The sequence below is a fragment of the Perca flavescens genome, chromosome 6 (genome assembly GCF_004354835.1).
Source record: "Perca flavescens isolate YP-PL-M2 chromosome 6, PFLA_1.0, whole genome shotgun sequence".
NCBI classification, from domain to species: Eukaryota; Metazoa; Chordata; class Actinopteri; order Perciformes; family Percidae; genus Perca; species Perca flavescens.
Window position 1 is genome coordinate 24,611,424 of NC_041336.1, and position 24,496 is coordinate 24,635,919.

A 24,496-nucleotide genomic window follows, 5' to 3' on the forward strand; every position below is an offset into this window, starting at 1 on the left:
TGCATTTTACAAGGTGCTTTTCTTTTATTTTTTCAATATAAGAGACAGAAAACAAGAGAAAGAAGCAGTGCACTGGAGAAGGTCTGGAGTGAAAAGAGTACAGAAAGAAGCAGGAATGTTAATGGAACCTTCATTTTTTTTTTCCAAAGTTAGCTGCAATCAATAATCACTGTGAGATTTTGCCTCTTCTTTCTGTTTGCATCGACTAAACCATGTAGTCACATAAAAGTGCCGACATAGTTTACATTTCTGACCTCAGATTCATGACTCCCATGGCTAATGGACAGCACTTGTTCAAAATGTCTTCTCTTTCCTCCATCACTGGTAAACTAATTGCTAATAAGTAATTTAGTCAATCAACCAAAAACTGCTATTTTAAGACATTATAAATAATTTATATTAAAATTAAACTTAAAGTTGCCATTCTCTGTTATCACTCATTTTGAGCAAACAAATGAGCAACAATAGTTCAGACTCAGACTGACATGTAACATGCACAACTATTGCCTTTCTTCTCCAAACATGGAAAATCTAACCCTAAATTTCAGTGTTTTTCTTGTCTCCCCTTACCTATTTTTTCTCTCTCTGTGTCTCATTAGGAGATGGCTAAGATATTGAATCATCCACGCGTCTATGCCTTCCTTCACGTTCCTGTGCAGTCGGCCTCTGACAGCGTCCTGATGGACATGAAGAGAGAGTATTGCATCGATGACTTCAAAAAAGTGGTGGACTTCCTCAAAGAGAGGTAAGATAGGATATGGAGTCTTAATGGACTTATGATGATGCAGCGGGTCCTTATGACAACAACCTGTGTTACATGTTGTTCTTCTCTCACTTTTTTAAAAAAATTTAAAAAAAACTTTAAAAATTACAAATTACTACGCCGTGAGTGTAGATGTATGTTTGTGAGCATACCGTAAACGTCACCTTCATATGGACACTCGCACACTTGTACACACCATTGTGTCAGATGTGTACAGTACAGTACGTGCTGTGTGCCTCTCTGTCCAAGTTCTCATGACAGCTCATAGGGGTTTATTTAGAGAACCTCCCTCTCTCTGACTAGCATCGCTATCTTTTAGACTCAAATGGGTGAGACTAAATATGAGTGAATGTTTAATTTGAGTTGTGCATTAATGTTTTCGGTTATGCAAACTGCATATCTGTCTTAACAATTTAATAAGATGTTCCTTACATCTTCGAAATATCGAATGTGGAACTATGTAGTCGAATGTGGAACTATGTAGTAAACATGATGAATGATATAGACTTCATTAACTAGACTTTTTTTTTTTTTTTTAGTACTGCATCAAATAATGTATACATCAGCAAATATGTTATAAAGTATGATTAGTCTTACTGTCATATAGAGCAAATGCAAGCTTTTTACAAAATAGCTTTCCTTTTAGCTGCACAAAAATTAGGTTTTGAATGATGGCGGTGATGTGTTCTTTTCTTAACCTTTCGTTTGCTGCAGTCTTTCCCTCTTTATGTCAGTTCTCATTCATCAGTACTTTACAAGGTTACACATTTCAAACATGGAATTAATAGAAAAGTTAAAGGTTTTTTTTTAAAGTCAGAATTCTGAGAATAAAGTCAGAATTCTGACTTTTTTTCTGTCATGGAATTTGAGTATGATTAATTATGGCAGTGCGCATCAGGAGTAGTGAATAAATATTGAATTGATAATACGCTATGAAGGGATTCATATTAAAATGAGTCTGGGTCACATTTCGACCTTGAATCTCTTGGTATTGTTGTGTGATTTAGAAGAAAGATATTTATGTATGCAATGGTATGTAAAAGCATGTTATTGCTGTTGCTAGATGACAACCTAGTCAAGTAATCCTTTATCCTGGAATTAAATGACACAATGCATGTTTTGAGATTAGTATGGTATAAGGTATTTCTGCTTCATTTGATTATACTGTATATGTCAGAGATTTACAGAAACCGTGAGGTAGACAGAGTAAGTACTTATTTTAGAAACAAAGACAAATCAACGGACGGACATGAATTCACTCCCATCGATATCCAGATAATCACGAGAGTACATACCTTATTCAGCACTTTGGATAGTTAACTACAGTATAGTGTGCACTTCGTTAGTCTGGCTCCCATGTGTAAGTCTTAGATATTAATATCTATATGTTTACAGACATGTCTTTTTGATGTTGCAGATTAAAGTCTTTTTTTTTTTTAACCAGCGTTTTCTCTAAGCAGATGAGATCCATGTGCTGCAGCAGTCAATAGATTTCATGTAACTGCTTCATGTAGGTCAACAGTCAAGCCTCAATATATAACATGTAAATATAGGTGAACAAGACTTCTATTTTCACTGTACAGCTATCTACATTTAAGGCGTAGTGTATGGTGTGTGTGTGTGTGTGTGTGTGTGTGTGTGTGTGTGTGTGTGTGTGTGTGTGTGTGTGTGTGTGTGTGTGTGTGTGTGTGTGTGTGTGCGTGCGTGCGTGTCAGACTGACAGGTAACTGTAGATTTGTAGATGTGTGGTATTTGTGCATCGGCCACTATGTGAGTCAGTATGTCTCTTTAGATCACTCTGACACACTTGCTCTCTCTTTCTCACATCACCTCTCTCTCCACACACTTCTCCCTCACATTCTTTCCCACCTCCCTTTTATTTTTCCCTCTGGCACTCTGCCAGAGCTCTATTTTCTGTTTGACTTACTTTTTTCTTGTCATTTGTTAGTACACCTTTTCTGTTAACCCCTCATTTGGTTGTTGGCTTTAAAGTGTCACTTGTGTAATTGTAAAACATCCAAATAATTACCCTGAACACTTATATTATTATCTACACTGGTTGTGATCTCATATTGGTTGAATTGGTTTAGCAACAGCGTTTCTCAAAAAAGTGTTTCTTATTCAGGAAGGTTGTTTTTGTTCAGTTTGTGTCGTGTTACTTCTGGTTCCACCATCTATCATGATAAGCAACTCCAATTTCTTTTGGAAGAACAGCAGTTTCTTCTACTTTCGTGCCATAAACTTATTTAGGCTACTCAAAACTGTACTCAAAATACTGAAGAAAAAAAACCAGCTGTCATAATTGCTGTTTATTTAAATAGAGTCTGGTGGGTTGGCAATAGCGATTTTGGGGATGTTCCATCTTAAACGAAATGGATCTTATCCTTAAAAAAAAAAAAGGTTGGCCTCTGTAGGGATTCTTTCCATAATGTTGTCAGACACTTAAAATAATAATCTGGGCATGTTAGTGGCAAAACAAGCACTTTTTGTGGATGTAAATTGAAGGTGCACAATTGCCCAAAGACTTACATTGTAGCTTGTTTTTGCCGCTGCCGGCTGCAGCTGTCTTGCTTAATACTGGACCAATTTCAAAGATTGTTGTTCCCATCAGTCACTTAGACACAAACACAGAGGAAAATAGGGTCCAGGTTGAAAAACAAAACAAAGTTACCCTTTAAGAGTTTCATAATCCTATTTTTCTCTTTGGATTCTCTCTCTTTATCTACATGGGTTTCTTGTTTCTCACTGACTCCTGCCACTTGTTATTTTCTCTCTCCATCTGTCATCTTTTTACTAGTCTGTTTTTTTAATTTGCAGGTCTTCGTCTTTTGTGTGTACATGTGTGCTAATGTGGGTGGCAGGTCCATAACTTGAAATAGGAATTGTGCCTGTCTGTCTTCCTCTCAGCACTCAAGTATCTTTTGGCACTGAAAACGTCTGATTGGGCACAGTGTGCCATTTCTTCCACCAGAGTTCAAGACTTTGCCGTTCCTTTAAATCTTCTCTTTTAAGTTCCTTCTGAAGTGGCCTTGAGTTGAGGAGTGATACTGCTGTGTTTGCTTTAACACTGACTCAGATGCTTATCTTTCTCTGTGTGTATGCTGCATTGCTTTTTAGACAGTTGTTTAGCCTGGAGTAGATGTCTCTATCCCCGTCTCCAGTTGTTTTTTTAGTGTTCAATGGTAGTTTAAACAGTGACACTGATCAGGCCGAAATCATAACACACTGTAGCAAATGGTCATGGGAGACACAAAAAGACCCTACACACACACACACACACACACACACACACACACACACACACACACACACACACACACACACACACACACACACACACACACACACACACACACACACACTCACTCTCTCTCTCTCTCTCTCTCTCTCTCTCTCTCTCTCTCTCTCTCTCTCTCTCTCTCTCTCTCTCTCTCTCTCTCTCTCTCTCTTGCCACAAGCAGGGCAGGGTAGCACGTCATAAGATCTTGTTTACATAATCTGTCTGGCTACCCTTTTGTGTGAGTCTTTGTATACGTGTGTGTGTGTGTGTGTGTGTGTGTGTGTGTGTGTGTGTGTGGTTGGTTACTCAGTTTCTGGCGTCTGTTACCTAAACACACATTTAAACACACACTGGTGCAGTCCGTTGTGTAACATCAATACCAGTACACATTCAGTGGTCTGACCCATTTGGCTGTATCAGTAATGGCTGGGGTGCTGTTCAGGGTCTGGGAGAGATGCCAGCCAAAAAAACACTCTCTGTCTGTGTGTGTGTGTCTGTGTGTGTGTGTCTGTGTGTGTTTTTGTTTAGCGGAGCCTTATTAAAGCACCTAATCGTGATATATGGCTTTTACAGTAACATTTAAGAGATGATAGAGAGCTATAAAGAGGAGATAGTGATGTTCTGAACAACATCTTGGGAAAGTACAAGTATTTTTGTTTTAGTGTGTTTGCCTTTAGATGCAGGGTTGTAACAAGTTGATGTTTGATGGTGAATTAGTATTGTTTGCTTATTGTTTGATTACTTTTGATCAAAAAACTTTTTGCTATTCCAGCAGACTTGAGAACTTGGTATAAATGTAGTATTAAAATTTTAAAAATTGTTATTCTGCTTTTTTGTCTTTGATGTACAGAGATAGTCAGCCTAGAACTTTGTATTTGTTTAGCTACAGGCTACATGGACCTGTTTCTATCTTTTGTTGTTTTTTCTTGTTCTCTTTCAAACACTTAACTTGGTAAAGAAGGCCCCACACCATGCTCTCTCTGTGTGTGTGAGAATGTCAAAGTGTGTTTACTGATTCACTCTACTTTTCGCACTGGTGCAGTCATGCAAACCGGAACAACTCAAGGTAAAAGGGGAAGAGTGTGTGTGTGTGTGTGTGTGTGTGTGTGTGTCACAGGTGACTGTAGATTTTCACAATTAGTCCTTTGTTGAGCCATATAAAATTCACCTCTAAGAATTTGACAGACATGAACCTTGTGAAGGTATGTGTAAGGGTCAGAGCTTATCTGACTGACACAGACACACAGCAGAAGACTAATGTATTTTTCTTTACAAACAGCTTAATGCCACCAACACTGCAGAGGTCATGAGGGTTCAAACGCCTCTGGCCTTTCTTATCTGAGAAAACCAGCACACACACATACATGCAGACACATCAGACCTCCCTCCTTGACAACCTTCATGTTTGAGCATCTTGAACTCCATTATGGACTTAAGGCAACATTTATTGAGTCATTTTTTAAAGGTATCTGATGTTGGTAGCCTTTTTGTTATTTTATTTTCTGCAGACAGATATTTGGTGTAATGTTTCTTTTCTGCAAGATGTTTGAAAGTCCTTGTCTTGTCCTATGTTTAATTTTTTTTTTTTTTTTTTTTTTTAAGATTATTTTTGTGCATTTTAGGCCTTTATTTATATAGGACAGCTAAAGAAAGAGAAACTTGGTGGGATTATAACTACTCCTGAAACTAGAGGAAATAAACAACTCTGCATAATGTGGAAACCAAAAGAGCATTATTAAGATCAGAGATTATTGGTCAGTCTTGACAAACATTAACGTTCAAAGACCGCCCATGAAATATAAAATGCCTTCAATAACTAAGAGTCCTGTGAGACTGCATCTACTGCTGCTCCTCAGTAGGTGATCTCTGGGAGTCAGAGGTGTCAAAAGTATTCACATTCATTACTCAAGTAGAAGTATAGATACTAGGGTTTGAAAAGACTCCTGTAGAAGTTGAAGTATCAACTCAAGCTTTTTACTCAAGTCAAAGTATAAAACCACTGGTTTCAAAACTACTTAAAGTATAAAAGTGAAAGTAATGTAAGGGGGAAAAAAAAATGCCGATAAGGACAAAAGCTTAACCCACCCCACAGGGGCCTATAGTGCACTAGTGCCTTATATAAAGGGCACTATAGTGCACTGCTCCACCTCCACAAAAAAGGAGCACCTTGTTCAATTGTATTTGTCTCTTCTGTATGTTCAAAAATATAAAACAATAAAAAGTTTATCTTATAAAAAAAAAATGGAGCACAAGGCGACATTAAAGAACAGCTTGGGTATTGCTAAGGTCACAGGGTCAAAATTAAATGATTTATTAAAAATGTAATAACAATAACATAACAATAACAGACACACTTTTACACCGTTTAGCTGTCAGGATTTTAACAGTGTTTACTCCAGCTGCTAGCTAACGGTAGGCTGACGTTACCTGCTGTCGAGTGTAGTGTTAACTAGCATCCCGTGCGGCGATGTTTCAGTTCCCTCTAACGTCCGTTTTCAGAGCATCAGAGAGAAGCGCAGGCATTTAAGTGGCACCTAATAAGGCACCGAAATCCGCGTTGCTATGCAGTCCGGTAGATAATGGTTGTTAAGGCACTGGTGCCGTATTAGCACCGGGTCTGTGCAGGTGCGATGGATCGCGTACAAACCAATAGGGTTTCAGAATGGTATATGTTTATACTTCTCATCCAACCACAATCAAATTCACTCTATCCGGATGAGCGATTTATTTGGATAGGTTGTTTTTTTTGTGTGTTTTTTTGAACGATGACGAGCCGGAATGAAAACAAGCCAAACTAAAATAGGAGTAACAAGGCTATTTTTTAAATGTAAGGAGTAGAAAGTATAGATAATTGCGTGGAAATGTAAGGAGTAGAAGTAAAAAGTCTGGTGTAAAATAATTACTCCAGTAAAGTATAGATACCCAAAATTTCTACTTAAGTAAGGTAACAAAGTATTTGTACTTTGTTACTTGACACCTCTGCTGGGAGGTTATGACTAATGATACTTTACACTGCAGTCTTTCTGAGGTAAATGTTGTATTTCTGGTCCCAAACTAAGAAGAATGAAGCAGTAAATATTACCATCACAAAAATCAAAGCTACATATATTATATCTAAACAACTGGAAAAGATTACAGCATAAAAAGCCACCATGGTCTTCTGTAGAACAATGCAGAAAGTTTCCAGCAGTGGAAAGTAAAACAAACTAGTCACATTAATTACGTATGTATTTGCAATTTTCCTAGAAACCAACCAAACACTTCACTCTGGGGAGAGAAAAAAAAGAGTTAATTTTTCACACTGATGAGCATACGGCAGAGCTCGTTCGAACGGTTTGATTTGTTCCACTCTAAAACATGTAGAGTGTAAAGGTCTCTCGAAGGTTGAATGCCCAGATCGCCTGTCACTGGAAGCTCATTCACACTTATCAAAGCTAATGGCAAACCAAGGCTTCTCTGACTCTTATTGAAGCATGTGTAGAGGAACTGGTGGAAGAAAATCAATTCTGTGTTGCTTAAGATTGTGGTCATTATGAAAGACAAATTGGTGTGTTCATACTGTGGATGTGCTGGAGAATAATAAAAGCACCACTGCAACATAAAGAGCTGTTGGTATAACTGATTAAGTTCAACTTAGGGCACATCGTGTTTGAACATTATTGACTCCGAGTGTAGGTTTTAGAATATTCATCTGCTACAGTCTATTCATTCCTTCATGGCACATTTTTCATTCTTCCATTCTATGACATTATTTTAATATTATGTATAATTCCATTGTTCTCTGCTGTAATATTTAGCCTAATTCACACTGCAAATACTAAAGTCCCCCATATCCAGAGAGAAAAAAATGCATTAAATATACTTTTTTTATGACATAACTAATTTTTCCAAGTTGTTAGAACTGAATTGTTTTCTGCCATGCATAATTTGAACAATCAGTAGAATAATTATTTCATTAAAATGGTTAATTTGTCCTTGTCTGCCAACACAGACCATATTTTGTGCACCCTTTTCTCTTTGCTTCTATCAATTAAAATCACATAATGAAGTACAGTCTTTACGCAACGATGTATGAAGAAAATCCTGTTATGGTGGAATAAAGCTGTTACGGAGTGAGTGAATGTGGTCAGAGGATTTTCCACGGTTATTTCGTAGTTTGTCATAATATCTAGGCTGATGTTCCCTCAACTACTCTCGAGGATTAAGTTTCTTTGATTCACTGGGGCAAAAGATGAAACGCCTGGCAAAAAAATAGTAATGAATCTGTGGGTTGGGGATTGGTTGTGCAGAGGAGCAGAGTCTGGCAGTATTAATGTTGAATTTTAGGCTTAGTTGAGTTGAGCAGAAAGGAGCCGTCATGTAACCAAAAAAGGGATTGTTGATAGAGGGGGGCTGGGCATTGAGCAGCCCTCAGACCAGTTTTCCCTCAGGTTGGGTACCCCGTGGGGTTATGTGTTCCTGACCTTTGAAAACTCTGTCAATCTCAGGCCATAGAGCTCCTTCTCCCAAGCGAAGACTCTTGCTCGCAGGCAAGAGGGAAAGCAACATTACTTTATTATTGAAGTTTACACAATGCTGAGGGCATGTCCAACTGTGGGCCCCATAGTGCGGAAACGGCGCCGATCATCCGGGTCATTTTATACAAGGAAGTTGAACTTTTTTGGCTTCATGAGCCACTGAGCAACTCTCATAGGAATGAACAGGGCACCGCCTCGAGCGTTGTATCCAGTTTTTTTTTTTTTTTTATACATCCATGAGGTCAAGAGATGATTAATCTGTGTCATCTCGGCAGCTGATCGGTACAATGACCCTTGACCTCCAACATGACCTATGGAAACCCAGCACTCTCCATTCAATCTCCATTTGAGCATTTGGTCCCCACTCTGCCATGTTTTATTCCATTGCTTGCTGGGTTTTAAAGGTCTAATATGTAATATATTTACTGTAATAAATACAAAAATGACCCCAATGCGTTATCAAATATTAAGGAAACATGCTAAGTTGAAATACTATCTTTTCTGACAACAATGCTAACGCCAGTATTTTCTCCTTTTGAAATTTCCGTTCCGTGACGGAATTTTTGTTTGTGTTTTGGCCTGTGTGTTATTAACTGCCCAGTTTGAAAGGCAGGCCGGGTTGCCAGTTATACCTGTAAAAACATAAACCCAGCGTGCTACAGCTGTAACGTTAGTACAGCCATGAAAGAAGCAAACCCGCCCCAAAAAACCTGGCATGTTTCTGACAGTTGCGTGACCATTGACGTAACAACCCCCTGGTAAATATTGGAGATGTATTTGAAAGATGGAGACAGCTTGGAGCCCAAAAGGATGCCGAGTTGGCTAATTTCCTCCTGAACAGGTAAGCATTAGCTTTAGGCTAATTTATCACAGCTACTAGGGACGGGCATTTTATGTCATTTCAATACAGAGCTCTCTGACAATATAGCTAGCATCTAACGTTAGCTACTCCGCTGCGCTGTGAAGTAATGTCTGGCTATGTGAGACAATCGTCTAGCAACATTGTTGTGGATGCTGCGGTCTCAGCCTGGCAACCTCCGTGAACTTCGAGTCTGGGGAGGAGGGGGCGCGGGAGATGACTCTCTCCAGTTTTTTGAATTTGTACTGCAGTAACTATTTTAAACACTAGTTGTCAGTATTACATATTGCACCTTTAAGATATAAAAAAAAAAATACGGCTCTTTAAAATGTCAACCTGTTCACCCTTGTAACAAGTTTTCGTGCAAAAACATTATTATATCTGCACCTGGTTTAATTTAATGATCTACAATTACAAATGAGGTTTTGTTTTATATTGTCTTAATTGTCAGAATATACATCAGAGAAAGAACTATTAAATAGATATTGTCTCTTTTCTCTCGCTCAGGAGGAATTTTGTTCCAAAACTATCAGTAGATACACACAAACTGCAACCATGCCATGTCTCTGGGTGGTCTCTTGATTTTTCAGCACATGTTAATCTAGCTTTAAAGGCACTAGCTCTTATCTATAAAGTTAGAGAACATTTGATCACTTCACAACTTTTTAAATGTGCAGTGGGTCAAAACACCCTGGCTGGTCATAGAGCTTATATTCATACCTTCTAGTCACAAAAATAGTGGGTTCAAATCTTGCTCTTTACCATATTGTATTTATTCCATGCCACCCACAAAATGCCAAATGACATGATGAATCATTTTACTGATGAAATGAAATAAAGCCTTTTCTCATGTATGTAACATTTGGTTAGAAAGACTACTGTGCCCTTGTTCTAAACAGGGTCTGAAAATTATATCACAACCATTTCAAAATAGCATGTTTTCATCTAAAGGCTGCAACCAAAATTACCTTGTCTACTACATTCTCACATGGAAAGATTTAAGTAATAACTTGTCCTATCATATTTGAATTTTCTTTTTACAAAGTCCTGTGGTTTAAGGTGGTAGAGACAGCAATTTGACTCTTTTACAGATGGCAGAATTGGAATTTAGGCTATGTACAATCTCATAGTATTAAAAGAAAAGTGAACACTGTATTTAGAGCAAAATAAGTCAGTTGTATATGTTTAGACTCCGAGATAACTCTTATTACTTGTATAAGTGATTACATGATTTATAATTCACACTTGAAGGTTATCATTTTGTTGTGACCATGAGAATTAGTCACATGCTTTCTTTAGCATAGTTCCATGTGAACAGCCTTTCACTGTCTTTTTGGTTGATGAAAAACAGTGTTCATGTAATTCTAACTTTACTATAACTTCCTCGGGTTGTGTTTAAAAATGTACTAAACAAATTTATACAGAGGGTCCTGAAAAAGTAATTGAAGGACTTTTTTCAATCTCTATTTAACAAAACACTCACCAGTTGATTTCTCAGTCTTCCTAGTATTAAGGGCACCGTTAAGTGTTGGTAGTGTTGCAATGTTCAATGTATTCACAGAGTGATGCTGTGACAGCGTTGATATAATGTGTTGATGATAACCTTCCCATCCGTGTGCGTGTCTCAGTCTCTCTTGAGTGTAGCAACTGTTTCTCTCTAAACAAACAGCTCCTAGACAGTTGTGTTTGTGATCTGTGTGTGTGTGTGTGTGTGTGTGTGTGTGTGTGTGTGTGTGTGTGCGCGCACATGTGTTAGTCATCTCTATTAGTCACGAGGAGGGACAGGGTTATAGCAAACCTCCAAGGGTTACGGCAGGACACATGCATCAGTAGCGTGACTACACCGTGTGTGTGTGTGTGTGTGTGTGTGTGTGTGTGTGTGTGTGTGTGTGTGTGTGTGTGTGGAGCCAGTCGCTCGCTTTGTTGTTGCTCTTTTGTTGTGGAAGACATACCTTCATTAGTTTGCACACATGCACTCTCACACTCACAGGTTTAAGGTATCAGCCAGGGCTAATGTTTCCGTGGACTAGTTGGTGGGAGGGGCGGCAGCTCCCTGGAGGCATTGGAAAAAAGAAAAACAGAAAAAAGATAACTAAGGGGAAAAAGAGAGGGCTAAAGAGGCGGGAAAAAAAAAAAAGCGGTTAGCCAGACAGGTTTGCCGCGATAAGTAGTCACACTGATGAGACTTTTTAACATTTCACCCCTCCTTTATCCTCTCCTTTCCCTCCAGCTGATGAGTTAGCAAGTAAAGTGAATGAAGCAGCAAGGGTTTCTGTGTATTGACTCTCTGTCTCTGTCTCTTTCAAATCCTTATTGAGCATGCAGCTAGAAAAAGAAAATAGAACAGAAAACAGCTTGGTTTAGTCATTGCTTGCTTGTGACACACACACAAACATGCCAACTAGAGTGTTTTAAACTCACCCAGTTCAGCAGCTCCATTGGAGTGCCCAAGTCTTCACCTCCATTTTTACCTTGAGTGCAGATTTGAACTCATGCACGTCTGTGTACAAGCTTGTGTCTGTCTGGGCCACTGCCATTGTAAACTTGTTAAAGCTGAGCCCATCATGTTTTCTGATTGTGTTTAACAGCACATACCCACCTCCACTTCTAATTGAAAACTTTTCCTGTATGTAGAAAATGTGTTGTCTTTCAGGAGCTTTGGAATTGAAGAATCCCCGTAAAGGCCTCTAGATTCTGGCTCCAAGAAAAACTATCTGAATTAATTTGCATTGGGAAACTCCCAACATCTCTGCTACAAAATAAACAATTTTAAAGTTTTAGTTTGTGGAATATTTTTTGTTTAAAGAATATACAAGAGAGATACGGACATGCATTTTGTTGGCTGACAGTTAGAAAACAAGTGGTTAGTAGGACGTGTTGTCTGACCAAGTCGGAAATTAAAAGTGTAAATAGTTCTTCTGAGTGGTAACACTGGAAGGTGAAGAGAAAAGACGTCCATCATAGATAGGGGGAGATGCAGTATCAATTAAAATGGGGATAACACACTTTCAGACAGTCTCTCCAGGAAGACATTCATCAAAATGAAAACATGAAAAGTGACGGTTACACTTTACTTGAAGGTATCTACATAAGAGACTTTACTGTTTGCAAGCATCAATATAATGGCAATGAAACAGGTTACCAACTCCATCAGAAGTTATCTGGTCATTTTGTTGAGGTGTTGAGTGCCATACTTATTGCATGATCAAAAGCTATCTGGCCAGTTAGTGACACACACCACACTCTTTCTTCTTTTTAACAGTATATTTACAATAATGTTGTGTTCATGTAGCCAAGCCACCTCCCACACACATAAAACTAAAACAACACAGAGTTTGCCATCATTTGCAATTTACCTAATTTAGGGATTACTCTGGTGTGAATAGTAAACACATAGGAATAAGATTTCCCTCCAGATAGGTACGGGAATGCCACTTTTCTGCTTTTTCTGTTTATGCGGTTTGTTCAACATGCCTGTTGATGTTTGTGTAAAGAAGTGATTTAATCCAGGAAGGAGTGGATGAGAGCCTTCCTGCCTATATACCTGGCTGTGTGTGTCAATATGTCAAGCGTTATGCATTGGCTTAGTTCAGAAAACCGAAAACCAGCGGAGAACAAGTCATTAACTTCACAACAAGCTAAAACGGAGGTGTGTGTGTGTGTGTGTGTGTGTGTGTGCGTGCGTGTGCGTGTGCGCGTGCGTGTGTGTGTGTGTGCGCGCGAAAATGAAACAGCTTGTGGATAATGGCTCTTGGCAGTTCCTAACACATCCTTGTCTTATTGACACTTCCTTTGGATTATACCATAGTTCCTTCCCACAAACCCACAGGATACGTACAGCTTCACTATAATTACAGGAATTTCCTTCATTAAGTAGTGTTAATTTATTATTAGGCCTCTCAGACCACATTACCTATCCTTCCTGTCTTTAAAAAGAATAGAACACACACCGCACATAATTCTGGACCATGACTGCTCTGACATGCATCTTCAAAACATGTCAGAGCAGCAGTGAAACTCTGTGCCTCACAGTAGTCACAAAGAGCTGTTGGCAGAACAGTGCAACTCATTCACACCCTGCCAGGATCATTTAGAAAGAACAAGTGTTTGTTCCTTGTTTCATTCCCATACTACTCATGACCCCATTTAATTTAAAGTCGAAACCCTATTAATATTGTTGCAAAGATATTATTCACTCCTGTTTCTTGTTCATTATCAGCTTGTCTTTTTTATGACACATTTAAAGTTGAGTACAGAAGTGGTCAGTCAATACTGTCCCTTACTAACGGACTGTAGTTTACCATTGCCTTTTTTTAATCAATGGAATGCTTTAATGTGGGTTTGACTCAAGGTTATCTGTGCTCCTAAAGGACTGAGGTTATGTTTGAGTTGCCACAGTTTCCTCATTTGGTTGTTACACATTTTCCGTATTTGCTTAATACGTTTGTTTTTCTTTATCCCTCAAATAAATCATATTTGTACACTACTATCAGAAAGTACATTGACTTGTTTCCCACCTAAAAACAGACTCACCCATCAGATTTACCTGGAAACTCTGACTGACGCATATTGTTCAGTTAGATTGTTCTACCTCTGATTTCAAGGCTTACATAAGACTTCTTCAGTCAAGGTTTTGTTATTTTTGTATGGGTCATAAATTAAATTTGGCTTAATAAAACATACAGAAAAAAACAACAACATATACCTTGTCACATCTAAAAGCAACCAGAAATTTGTTATAGGTTTGATTAGAAGGCCTGTAGTGTGTTTTAATGTAGGTTTAGGCTGCACACACACACACACACAAAAACACACACACACACACACACACACACACACATACACACCAGCACATAGATTAGATTTAGAATGCGGACACCCGCATCTTTATAGGTATGCATGAGTTAGAGTAAGGTAGCGTGGCAGTACAATGTGAACAACTTCTCACCAACATAATGGAAAGTCATGTAACAAGGCATTAAGGTGTTAACTTCCCATGTGCTTGCCACCTCCCAGTGCGCACACATACACACAGGTAAGGTCAGCTGATACTTGGGTACATGTAAGAACACAGTCATGTTTCACTGTCTGACTCACCTTTCAGGCTCTCTCTCTTGTTTCTCTCTCTCTCATATCATATTCTCTTGCTCAATGTTTGAGTCACCCTGCCTTTCAAAGCTCCCTCTTAACCACGCAGTTTCACTCACAGTTGATGGACTTTAATCTGTTTGTCACTGGCAGCAAGCTTTTGTTTTGTCTTTTTGTGTGTTTCTAAATTCTTGTACACTGTTGTCTACAGGGAGGGAAATTTGCCGCCAAAATATTAAGCTTGAAGGTTAAGTAATGTTTAGCAGTGTTAGCGATTAAACCTTGAAAGATGCCCTCTTTCCTTATACCATATCAGTCCATCTACTGTTATGTGTCCCTCAGTTTTATATTAAGTAATATATTTACATTCAGTTCTGTAACCTTAGGCGGTTAGACTGTGAGAGGAATATTTCTAACCGCTGATGGAAACATTTACTACACTATCCTAATACACTATTTACAGTTTACTGTCATATACACATGTACAAGAAAGAGATGGAAAAGAACTAGAACCTGTTTGTTGCAAAATGTAGATTTTCTAAGATCCTGTTTGTGACAACAGAGTGTCACAAAGCATAAGCAAGCTTGCTTCCACTCTACTTTCTAAACCCACAAGATAGACTGAGAGACAGCAAAGATTTTAGAAGAGAATGAGCGAGATACAGGTTGAGAAAGTCTCTGTGACAGCTCCTCTCAGGCCAACTAACGCCATCACCTGTCTCATTCTGCCTCTTAACCAATCATGTGTCTGTCACCTCTCTACTCTCAACACGACAGTCAGCTTTTTCTTACAAGCAAGAGATGGAAAAGAACTAGAACCTGTTTGTTGCAAATTGTAGATTTTCTAAGATCCTATTTGTGACATCAAAACATAAGCAAGCTTGCTTCTTGTGTATGTGCTTGTACATAGTCTTTCAAGGAATATTAGTGACAGGTGAAAGCATTAAAGCGGTAGAGATATTTGATGATGTTTACCATCGTTAAGTTTAATCCTGCAAGAAACTGCCTCAAATAATAATAATAATAATAACAATAGGTAAGCTATTCTGTTCTTAGGCTACTATATACTGTATGTGACTATCAGATTGTAGCCATATTTCTGCTAGATATTTTTTTTAATTCAACTTTAATATTAATTTATACAATTGCAATGCCTTGATTTTAGTAAAGTTAGTACACAGTCATAGCCATAAATGCAATGGTACTAATAATTGGCATAATTTCTTTCGGTGTTTCGGTTTTCGGTTTTGGTTTCCTCTTTTTCGGTTTTCGGTTTCGACCAAGAATTTTCATTTCGGTGCATCCCTATAAAAAATGTGTTGGCAGTGTTTAACTGATTGTCCCCTAGACTCTATCAAAGTCCTTCTGAAGTAGATCATTTTACTGGAGAAGTCGCACATTAAAGGGCCACTAATTGATTTTTTCCTGACAGGTTCTTCCTAACTCAAGAAAAGCCCATGTGATGCTGTTCTTGGGCCCTAGTGACTATCAGCTTAATGATTCATAAAATGAGTAGTTAGTTAAAAATAATTAGTCACTTAATTATCTGTCTAACAGAAAACAACCATCTTCAGCATAAATCAAAAGTATGTTCTGTATAACACAGTGTTCACCCTGGTTTTCTGTGTCTACTATTTTCAAAGTGTCATGTCTTCGATTACATTTTCTGTAGTTAGGTCTAACTGTGTCCAACATTGAGATAGACTGTGTCTGCATAACTATAATTGCTCATAATTAACTTGCTAGCCAGCTAACCTGCAAGCAAATGTAGCCTCCCGATCAGCTGGAGAAGCAGCATGTGAGTCCAAAGCTTCTCTTCTGTTGCGAGTAAGCTGGTCTGATCACAGTGGTGAACAAACACCCCTTAACTAAGAAACATTTTCAATATTGGTCATTTTTGGCTAAACAATTACCTTGGTGGTCCCTTTAACTTCTATTAATCGGTTTTCAAAGAGAGGTATTTCTCCCTTTTTGCTTTTAACTCATCTTTTTAGAATTTTGGAAGATCCAATTATATCTCCCTCTTTACAAAAAAAAATATGGATGTGTGTAGTATTTTTGTCAGTAACAATGTTTCTAGCTTGCTGTGGTTAGGCAGCTTGATAGAGAGAGCACGGAAAACTACACTTAAAGCGAGCCCAGCATTCATTCGATTCACGTATGGCTTTTATGTTCAGCATTTATGCGTTGCTTTAATGTTATCAATATCTGTGCATATCTGGTCAACACAGCGAGATTGAATGATGAATCACATACTGCGGGTATGTCAATGAAGGTTGAATTAAATTGAAATAAAGTGCAAAGGGACAGTCTATTTAACGCCTGGCTAGACAGTCACAAGTGCCATGCCTTTGCACTGTAGCCCTTCTTAGGTGTGTGTGTGTGTGTGTGTGTGTGTGTGTGTGTGTGTGTGTGTGTGTGTGTGTGTGTGTGTGTGTGTGTGTGTGTGTGTGTGTGTGTGTGTGTGTGTGTGTGTGTGTGTGTGTGTGTGTGTGTGTGTGTAAAATAACTGCCTGTGTGAGTGGATGGATGGATTTGTGGTGTCTGTGTGCTCTTATTACTCCTCCCTCAGACTAATGAAATGTGTGTGTTCTCATTACCCTTCTCCAAGGCTAATGAAGTGTGTGTGTGTGTGTGTGTGTGTGTGTGTGTGTGTGTGTGTGTGTGTGTCCACGTGTGTGTGTGTGTGTTAAATTGAACTGCAGTTCTGCTCTGCCGTGTTCAGGCTGTTTCATTAAATGATAAAGTTTACTGATGATTCCAGTGGGATCATTATTTACTTGGCTCTCCATTCATTCCCCAGCAGCCACCTCGATCTTTACAAATGACCTGCTACATAGAAAGAGAGGGGTTATTTTGCACTGCAGGTTTAGAGACAAATTGCTTGGTATTCCCTTAGTGGAGTTACGGCATAGCCAATGTGTTTACACACCCCATTTGGACTTTTATCCAATATCAGTTGTTTACCTATTAGAAAGAAAAAGATAGGCTAGAGTTAACCTAGGGAAGCACAGTTAAAACAATAAGATTATAAGGATAATCATTATGAACACCACACATTTTTGGTTGCCATTTTTTAAAATATTCAAAACTGAATTCCAGCTTTCCCCGTTAGCCATAATGGTTAAGAGAAACCGGGATCTAGGGAGAAAAGTATGTGAGTCTGAGAGACTCAAGAGCACTGACACAGTGTATATGTAGGGTTTTCACCTGAGTAGAAGTAAAATAACCATTCCACACTCCACTTTCTAAACCCACAAGATAGACTGAGAGACCGCAAAGATTTAAGAAGAGAATGAGCGAGATACAGGTTGAGAGTCTCTGTGACAGCTCCTCTCAGGCCAACTGACGCCATCACCTGTCTCATTCTGCCTCTTAACCAATCATGTGTCTGTCACCTCTCTACTCTCAACACCACGACTGTCAGCTTTTGCTTCTTTCGCATCCTTCAGTCGTTGAATCACTTTAGGGCAAAATGCCAGAATGCAACAACCAACTCTTGCCTCTCATACTCATTGCATTACATGGTGCTTTGTTTAGTTGTTCTCCCTCCCCCCCCATCTTTCGGTCATCTATCCCAGCTGCACTGGAAGCTGAAAACTGTTTACTCATTTAGAACATCTGTTTATGAAAATTAACCTTTTATACAGTGTATACCTCAATCAATACTAGTGTCAATTGGGTATCCAAAGTCATTTTACAGTAATTGATTAAAGCCACAGTGAGACACATTGTTTGGCTGTATATCTTTTATCTGTCTGAAATCCTCCTGTTATCTGGCCAGTCACCTGGCACCTCCTCAACCAGTTGTGACAGTCCCTTGCTTCATCCTGGATGGTAAAAGTGGTTGAGAAAAGTGAGTGAGTGGTTGAGTGATAACCAAGCAGACCTCTTTCCCTCTCTCTGTGTCCCTGTGAATTGAGCTACTACATGACAGTGTCATTAGCTCCAGCTGCCACGGCTAAATCACACACTTAAGTGTCTGAGTGATTGCTTACACTCCTTCACCATTTCTTAGGTTCCTTTTGTCTACCCTGAGGAAGGAATCATTTTCTATTAGATATATGATACCGTGTGCATGAGATGTTTTTCATTCAGTGAAATGCATACACAAAAGTATAGCTATCTTGTAGCAAAGTAAAGAAGAAAAACTGCAGAAAAAAATCATGCATGTGAGGGTAGACAAACAAACCTGAAGAAACTAAAGAGAACATCAAGCAACGCCAACACAAATCAAGATGACAAACCGAGAAAGAAATGACCTGGATAACACAATACAAGTGACAACTGTTTATTTATCTTCACCGACAATTTTCCATTAAATGTATTTCAGGCAGCAGTAATATTGAGCATTAAACATATGACATGTGATAATGTTCTTGAGGTTTTGATCACATCTTCAAAAGAAGTTCAGTCACACTAAATCGCTGCAAACAAAGTTATGGATGACCTTCAAAGCTGTGATGTTGTGTATATTGTGTACTTGAGGGATTTGATGAGGTAAAAAGTAATTTAAGTGTAACCTAGTGGCAGTTGAATGCCCCTGACTCATTGGCAGCATTTTGAAGAAAACACTTTGTGCTACTGCATAATTCACAGAGGGAATTGTTTTCATCATTAAAAAAGGTACTTTTTGTTCCACAATGTAACAATAAAAGCAACATAACTGTCAGGTATTCGAGAGTTTCTAATTTCCTTTTTTTTTTTTTTTTTTTTTTTTTTTTTTTTTTTTTACAATGAACTGATAGGCATACATCTAACATTAGGACAGATGAATCTACTGTAGGAGGCAGTCTTAAGGTGACAGTCAAAAACTAGTTTGAACCTTTAGTGATATCAGGAGATGACCATCAATGTTAGTATTGGAGACGACAGACTTAACATCTGTGGCGAAAACCCCACTGCGCATCCCCACGTGAGCATTGATTATGTCCGACTTAAACATCATTTTGACACAATGTGTTTGGTTCGGTAATCCTCAAACTTCAGTCCTTGAATAATTTGTTTTCACTCTCACCCCAGCTGCTGCTCTAAAGCCATCGGATTACTTGTTAATGTGGTTTTTATTTAGGAGTTGAGTTTCCTCAAGACAGCAACTTTCCAAAGTTTTTACATTTGACAAAAAAAAACTCCCTACAGCACATCTCTTTCCCATCTTCATCTCTTTCTACTCCATCCGACTCCTACGCTACATCGGCCCCACTGTGCCACATATTATCATTTCAGAGAAGACACACACAGTGCACTTACTGCAGCACAGATGGGTTGCATGGTCTCTTTCCGACAGATGAATAGGTAAATATTTACCTTCCCAGATTGTCTTTCTTCCACTCTCATCCTTCCATACCTCCAATAATCGCCTCTCTCTCTAGACCTCCATGCCACACGTCTTTTTTTTTTTTCTTCCCTTGCTGTCGTTTTTCAGGGATCTTCTGTCCCAATGGTCTCCCCTTCGTCTTATCACGGGGGGCGCTCACAGGCATCTGTTGTGCAAACACCCTTGCATACACATGCACATATTTTGAATATATGACTAAGGGGATGCTGTATGCGTATGGAAACTCATACACACATGCATGCACATATGAGGGCATCAGCAAACAAAGAGTTGATAATAATTGGGCTGAAGACAATGGCATGTTATATGAAACTTAATTGAACCCATTAAGGCAGATGGGGGACTGACTGTGCTTATCTTTAGTTTTAATTAAAGACTTTAGTCTCCTATGAACACATTCTCCTTGTGTAAATGCTAACTCAGACTGGAAGCACATTGATGCTAATGGAGGCTACTGTCCCTTAGGGATGTGGTCTCTTTGTCTCCATGGGGCAGGGGGAGAAATGAACAAAGCACAAAAACCATACAAAAGAAAAGATTCCCATCCTCCTCCTGTCTCTCATCATACAGACATGTACATAACATTCACAGGATATTAGTTTACTTTCCATTAAAACAGATTGTTCATGGTCTCAGACATTGTTAAACAGAGAATTAATTAAATGTAGCTTCTATAAACAGACATTTAGGATGCATTTAAATATGCCATTTGGAGAGGCAATAAAGGTGATGAACACTGGAGAATTTGATTTACAGTATATTCTTCATTGCTGCCTGCCTGGTATAAAATGTTGAGCCACATTTTTCCATGCATACTTTTTATCACACAGTGTATTGTTTTCTTGTACTTTTCGATTTGGATGAAACTTCGTAAACTGTGAGGTCCTTCTCTATTTCTTTTCACGTTTCAGTCTATGCATTAATTCCTACTCTATGTGCTATATGATGCTCTCTGCAGTGTGTGACACCACTTTTCTGTTTTTTTTATTTTTTTTGCGATAAAGAATACTGTCTCTGGTATCATTTTTTAATCAATACTAATCGTTAACTCTTTCTCTTGGCCTGATATTCCAGAAAATATCTAATTTGACCAGTCCTGTCTGTTTATCTCCTTTTCACACACCAAAGACACTCATCTTGCTCTGTCAGTGTTTTTGGTTACTCTGCATCCATGTTTATTTATTTAACTAATTTCTCTTTTTTTTTTAAAACATATGATCAGTATGTCCTGGTTTAATGTGATAATGTCCCACATACACTTAGTCCACTATATTTAAACAGGAATTTGCATATTCTGTATCTTAATTACTTTTCCCAACAAGTCAAAATTCTATCTTGAGATCTACTTTGACATTTTAAATAGAATTGTAATGCAAAATAGGATGGATGGATACTTGATGAACATAAAACTGATGGGCTTTTTTTTTGGGGCGGGGGAGACAACACAAATCTCTCATTCACTGTTAAAATGATGTCTAGTACTTCATTTCAGGTTTTTATACAAACCTGTTTTTCAGTTTTGAGAATAGCGCTCTTCCTGCATCAGTTTAATTGAAAACAAGTTGAGCTGACACCTAATTTGTCATATTTCTTGACTTTCTCCTTCTCTGTCTCTGTATCTGTGCCTTTCTCACACACTCTGTTTTTTTAAAGGTGAACAATAACAAGATACATTTCTCCATCTTAACAAGGAGAGTATGCGTGTGGTTCTTGTTCATTAGTATCACACATCACACCTCCATCACCCTTAGATCTGGGAGAGACAGAGGTGTCAAGATGACAGTGTGTGCACGTGCATGTTTTTCTTCCCTCTCAGCCTCCACCTTAGGAAAATCCACAAAAGTCAATTCACACCAGTTTCTTTCCTCTCAGTCTCTTTCACTCTGTATTCTATCTTCATGTGTTACGTTGCCCCCCTGGCCTGAAGACTTTTTTTTTTTCAGCAATGTTGTAAATTTTCTTGGTAGTACTGCTACTACCTACAGTATACCTTCTCCCCACCAATACTACCACCAAAGGGCCATTTCAAATTGGATATGCAAGCCCTGGGGAGATGCAACAGACAGTTATCTACTGTATTAGGCTAGAGGAAAACATTTTTGTTAATTTTATTTACTTTCTCTCCTACTTTCATTGAAATAGCTTGGGGGAATATATTTTAGATATTTTTTTTCTTTTTTGACAAGACAGTAAATAATGTGCCTATTCAAATCTTTTTTAATCCCTGTGGATGAATGTGATTTTGATTTTTTGTTTTTGTGATTAGATCCCATAGGCTGCCCACAATTTCTCAAATGTGACCTATAAAAAGTACCTACTGATGACCATGCAAAATATGAACTATATCTTTCAGGTCGCTTTACTTGATTTATAATTGTAGAAAGCCTACAGGCGGCAAATAGTAATTTGTTTATCTAACAAAGTAAAGGATTAAAACCATGTTGTTTGTGTTATTGTAAATACTAAAGGGGTTTAGAACCACTGCTTGAAGGGAGTTGAGAAGTCCATTGTAATCACAAATAGAACATGTTTATTTATTCTTCCATTTAACCATTCCATGCTCAGACTTTTTTTTTTTAAATATATTTAGTTTTACTTTTCCATAGGGTAGTTGTTAGGCAGATCTTGGAGGTCAAGGATGCCAGTGCCTGCAGGCCATTGGTTAATATTAATGACCATGAGCCAATTTGAACTCATCAATAGGTCAACAGGTTATCATGGGGTTGCAGATGCAGGAAGTTAATGTAATTAAAGAGCATCATATTGTCGATTTCTGAGAAAGTCTTTTCCACTCTTTTCTTAATGTCTTTTTTTTTTATCGGTCTGTCGCTTATGTGTGTTTGTTTCTTGTCTTAATGTCTAACACTTTTCATAGGTTTTCAACATAAAATAGAATGTTCTTCATATTCATACTTTTTATTCAATTGCTGTCTTTGTTTTGTGTAACCAATTTTGCATCCAGGTGCTTATCTGTAAGAGCAAGGGAGATATACAGTTAAGGAATTCCAGCATCATACGCAAGATAACTGTTTAAAAATGATTGTGGAGAGAAGGAGTGCCAACACTTAAGATAAAATGGAAAACTACTGGTCATTGATAGTTTACTCAGTCCAGTGTCTTCCTATTCCATTCCATTCAATGATTATTCAAAGCATATCTGTTCAGTTGTCTGTTACTAATGACATCATGGCTTCTTATTGCAGACTGCTTGTCCCTCCTATTCCACTCCATCTAGAGGTTTGATAGGAAGCATGTAATCAATGGCATGGCTTTCTTGTATTGAGAATGATTCCAAATTATTTCTGTATTGGATACCATTCCCAGTCTGACTTTATAGAGAAAAAAAGCCACTAACAAATATCTGCATCCTCAAAAAACAGGCAATTGGAAAACCAGCTTGTCACAAATATTTGGACTCTGCTGCTCCAAATAATGTTGTGTCTTTCAGAATTCTCATTTGGCAAATTCAGCCCTTTATGGTAATGTACAGCAACTTTAGCCATCAGAAATTATATTAAATGCCTTTGGAATCAGGCCTAATCATTGAAACTGTATGCCAACATGCTGTACATTTTCATAGGAGTCTAAAGTATGTACTGTAGAAATACATGGTTTTCTGACAGACAGCGGTATAACTTAGCCTTTTACAAGCCGCCTAACTGTCAGTACAAACAAAATACATAGAACCAATTAATGCATCTCTTCCCACACCCTACTGGCTAGCATTAATCCAATAATCAATAGCTAACAATTGATAGCTGAGTTTACCTAATCAGGTTTTTATTGGCTTAATGAATCCATGGGAAAGGCCTTAAAATGCTATGGTGATTGACAGTTTATCAAAGGCACGTATCAACAGTGGGAAAATGTCTGTGAATCTCAAACTTCAGAGTAATTTGAGATAATTGATCAATGAGTATTTGTTGGTTAATGCATGTTAGACTAAAATGGATTATATATGTATTTAATTATTTGTCATTTTTAGAATTTGTTTTCCCTAAGGCCGGTTACACACTGGATGCGTCGCGCGAGTGTGTCAGCTGCGTGGCGTGTCCGTTTATATTTCGGCTCCCATGTTAACAGGTTAGAGCTTACACACTGCCTGCGTGACACGCGCGTCTCAGGCTAGAAATAGAACCGACGCCTATTTTTCACGCGACACGCAAGCGTGTTGGAAGCGTTTCCAGGCAAAATATAATAGGAAAAGATGTTGATCTTGCTATTTCCTTGCAACACCTGAAGTTAAGCAGACTTTTCACCACTTGTTTTTAACAATAGTTTTACAACCACAAATGAAAAAAATCTTTGATATATGGTTTGATAAAAGGCTCTCTTTGTCTCTCTTTTTAGGGTCCCAGGTGTAACTATTGCTACAGATTTAATCTGCGGTTTTCCTGGTGAGACGGAGGAAGACTTCCAAGAGACAGTAGACATTGTGAAACTCTACCGATTCCCCAGTCTCTTCATCAACCAGTTCTACCCCAGACCCGGTACACCTGCTGCCAAGATGGAGCAAGTACCAGCACATGTGGTGAGTGTGGACAAGGAGACGGATACTCCTTTACTACTAGTCATCTGACATATCAGCGTAGGGCTAAATTTAACTGCTCAGGTGTGAAAGTTATAGAGATGTAAGTGTAATGATTTGGCC

The 24,496-nt window shown here is 38.4% G+C and overlaps 1 protein-coding gene across 4 annotated transcripts in view; it reads left to right on the forward strand.

Moving 5' to 3' along the window:
• cdkal1 (CDK5 regulatory subunit associated protein 1-like 1) overlaps positions 1 to 24,496 on the forward strand; it is a 280,572-nt gene that overhangs the window by 159,344 nt on the left and 96,732 nt on the right. For all 4 annotated transcript variants that reach the window (XM_028580855.1, XM_028580856.1, XM_028580858.1 and 1 more), the window contains exons 10-11: positions 600 to 745; positions 24,196 to 24,376. In XM_028580855.1, coding sequence (XP_028436656.1) covers positions 600 to 745; positions 24,196 to 24,376 — 327 coding nt within the window. The remainder of the gene's footprint in view (positions 1 to 599; positions 746 to 24,195; positions 24,377 to 24,496) is intronic.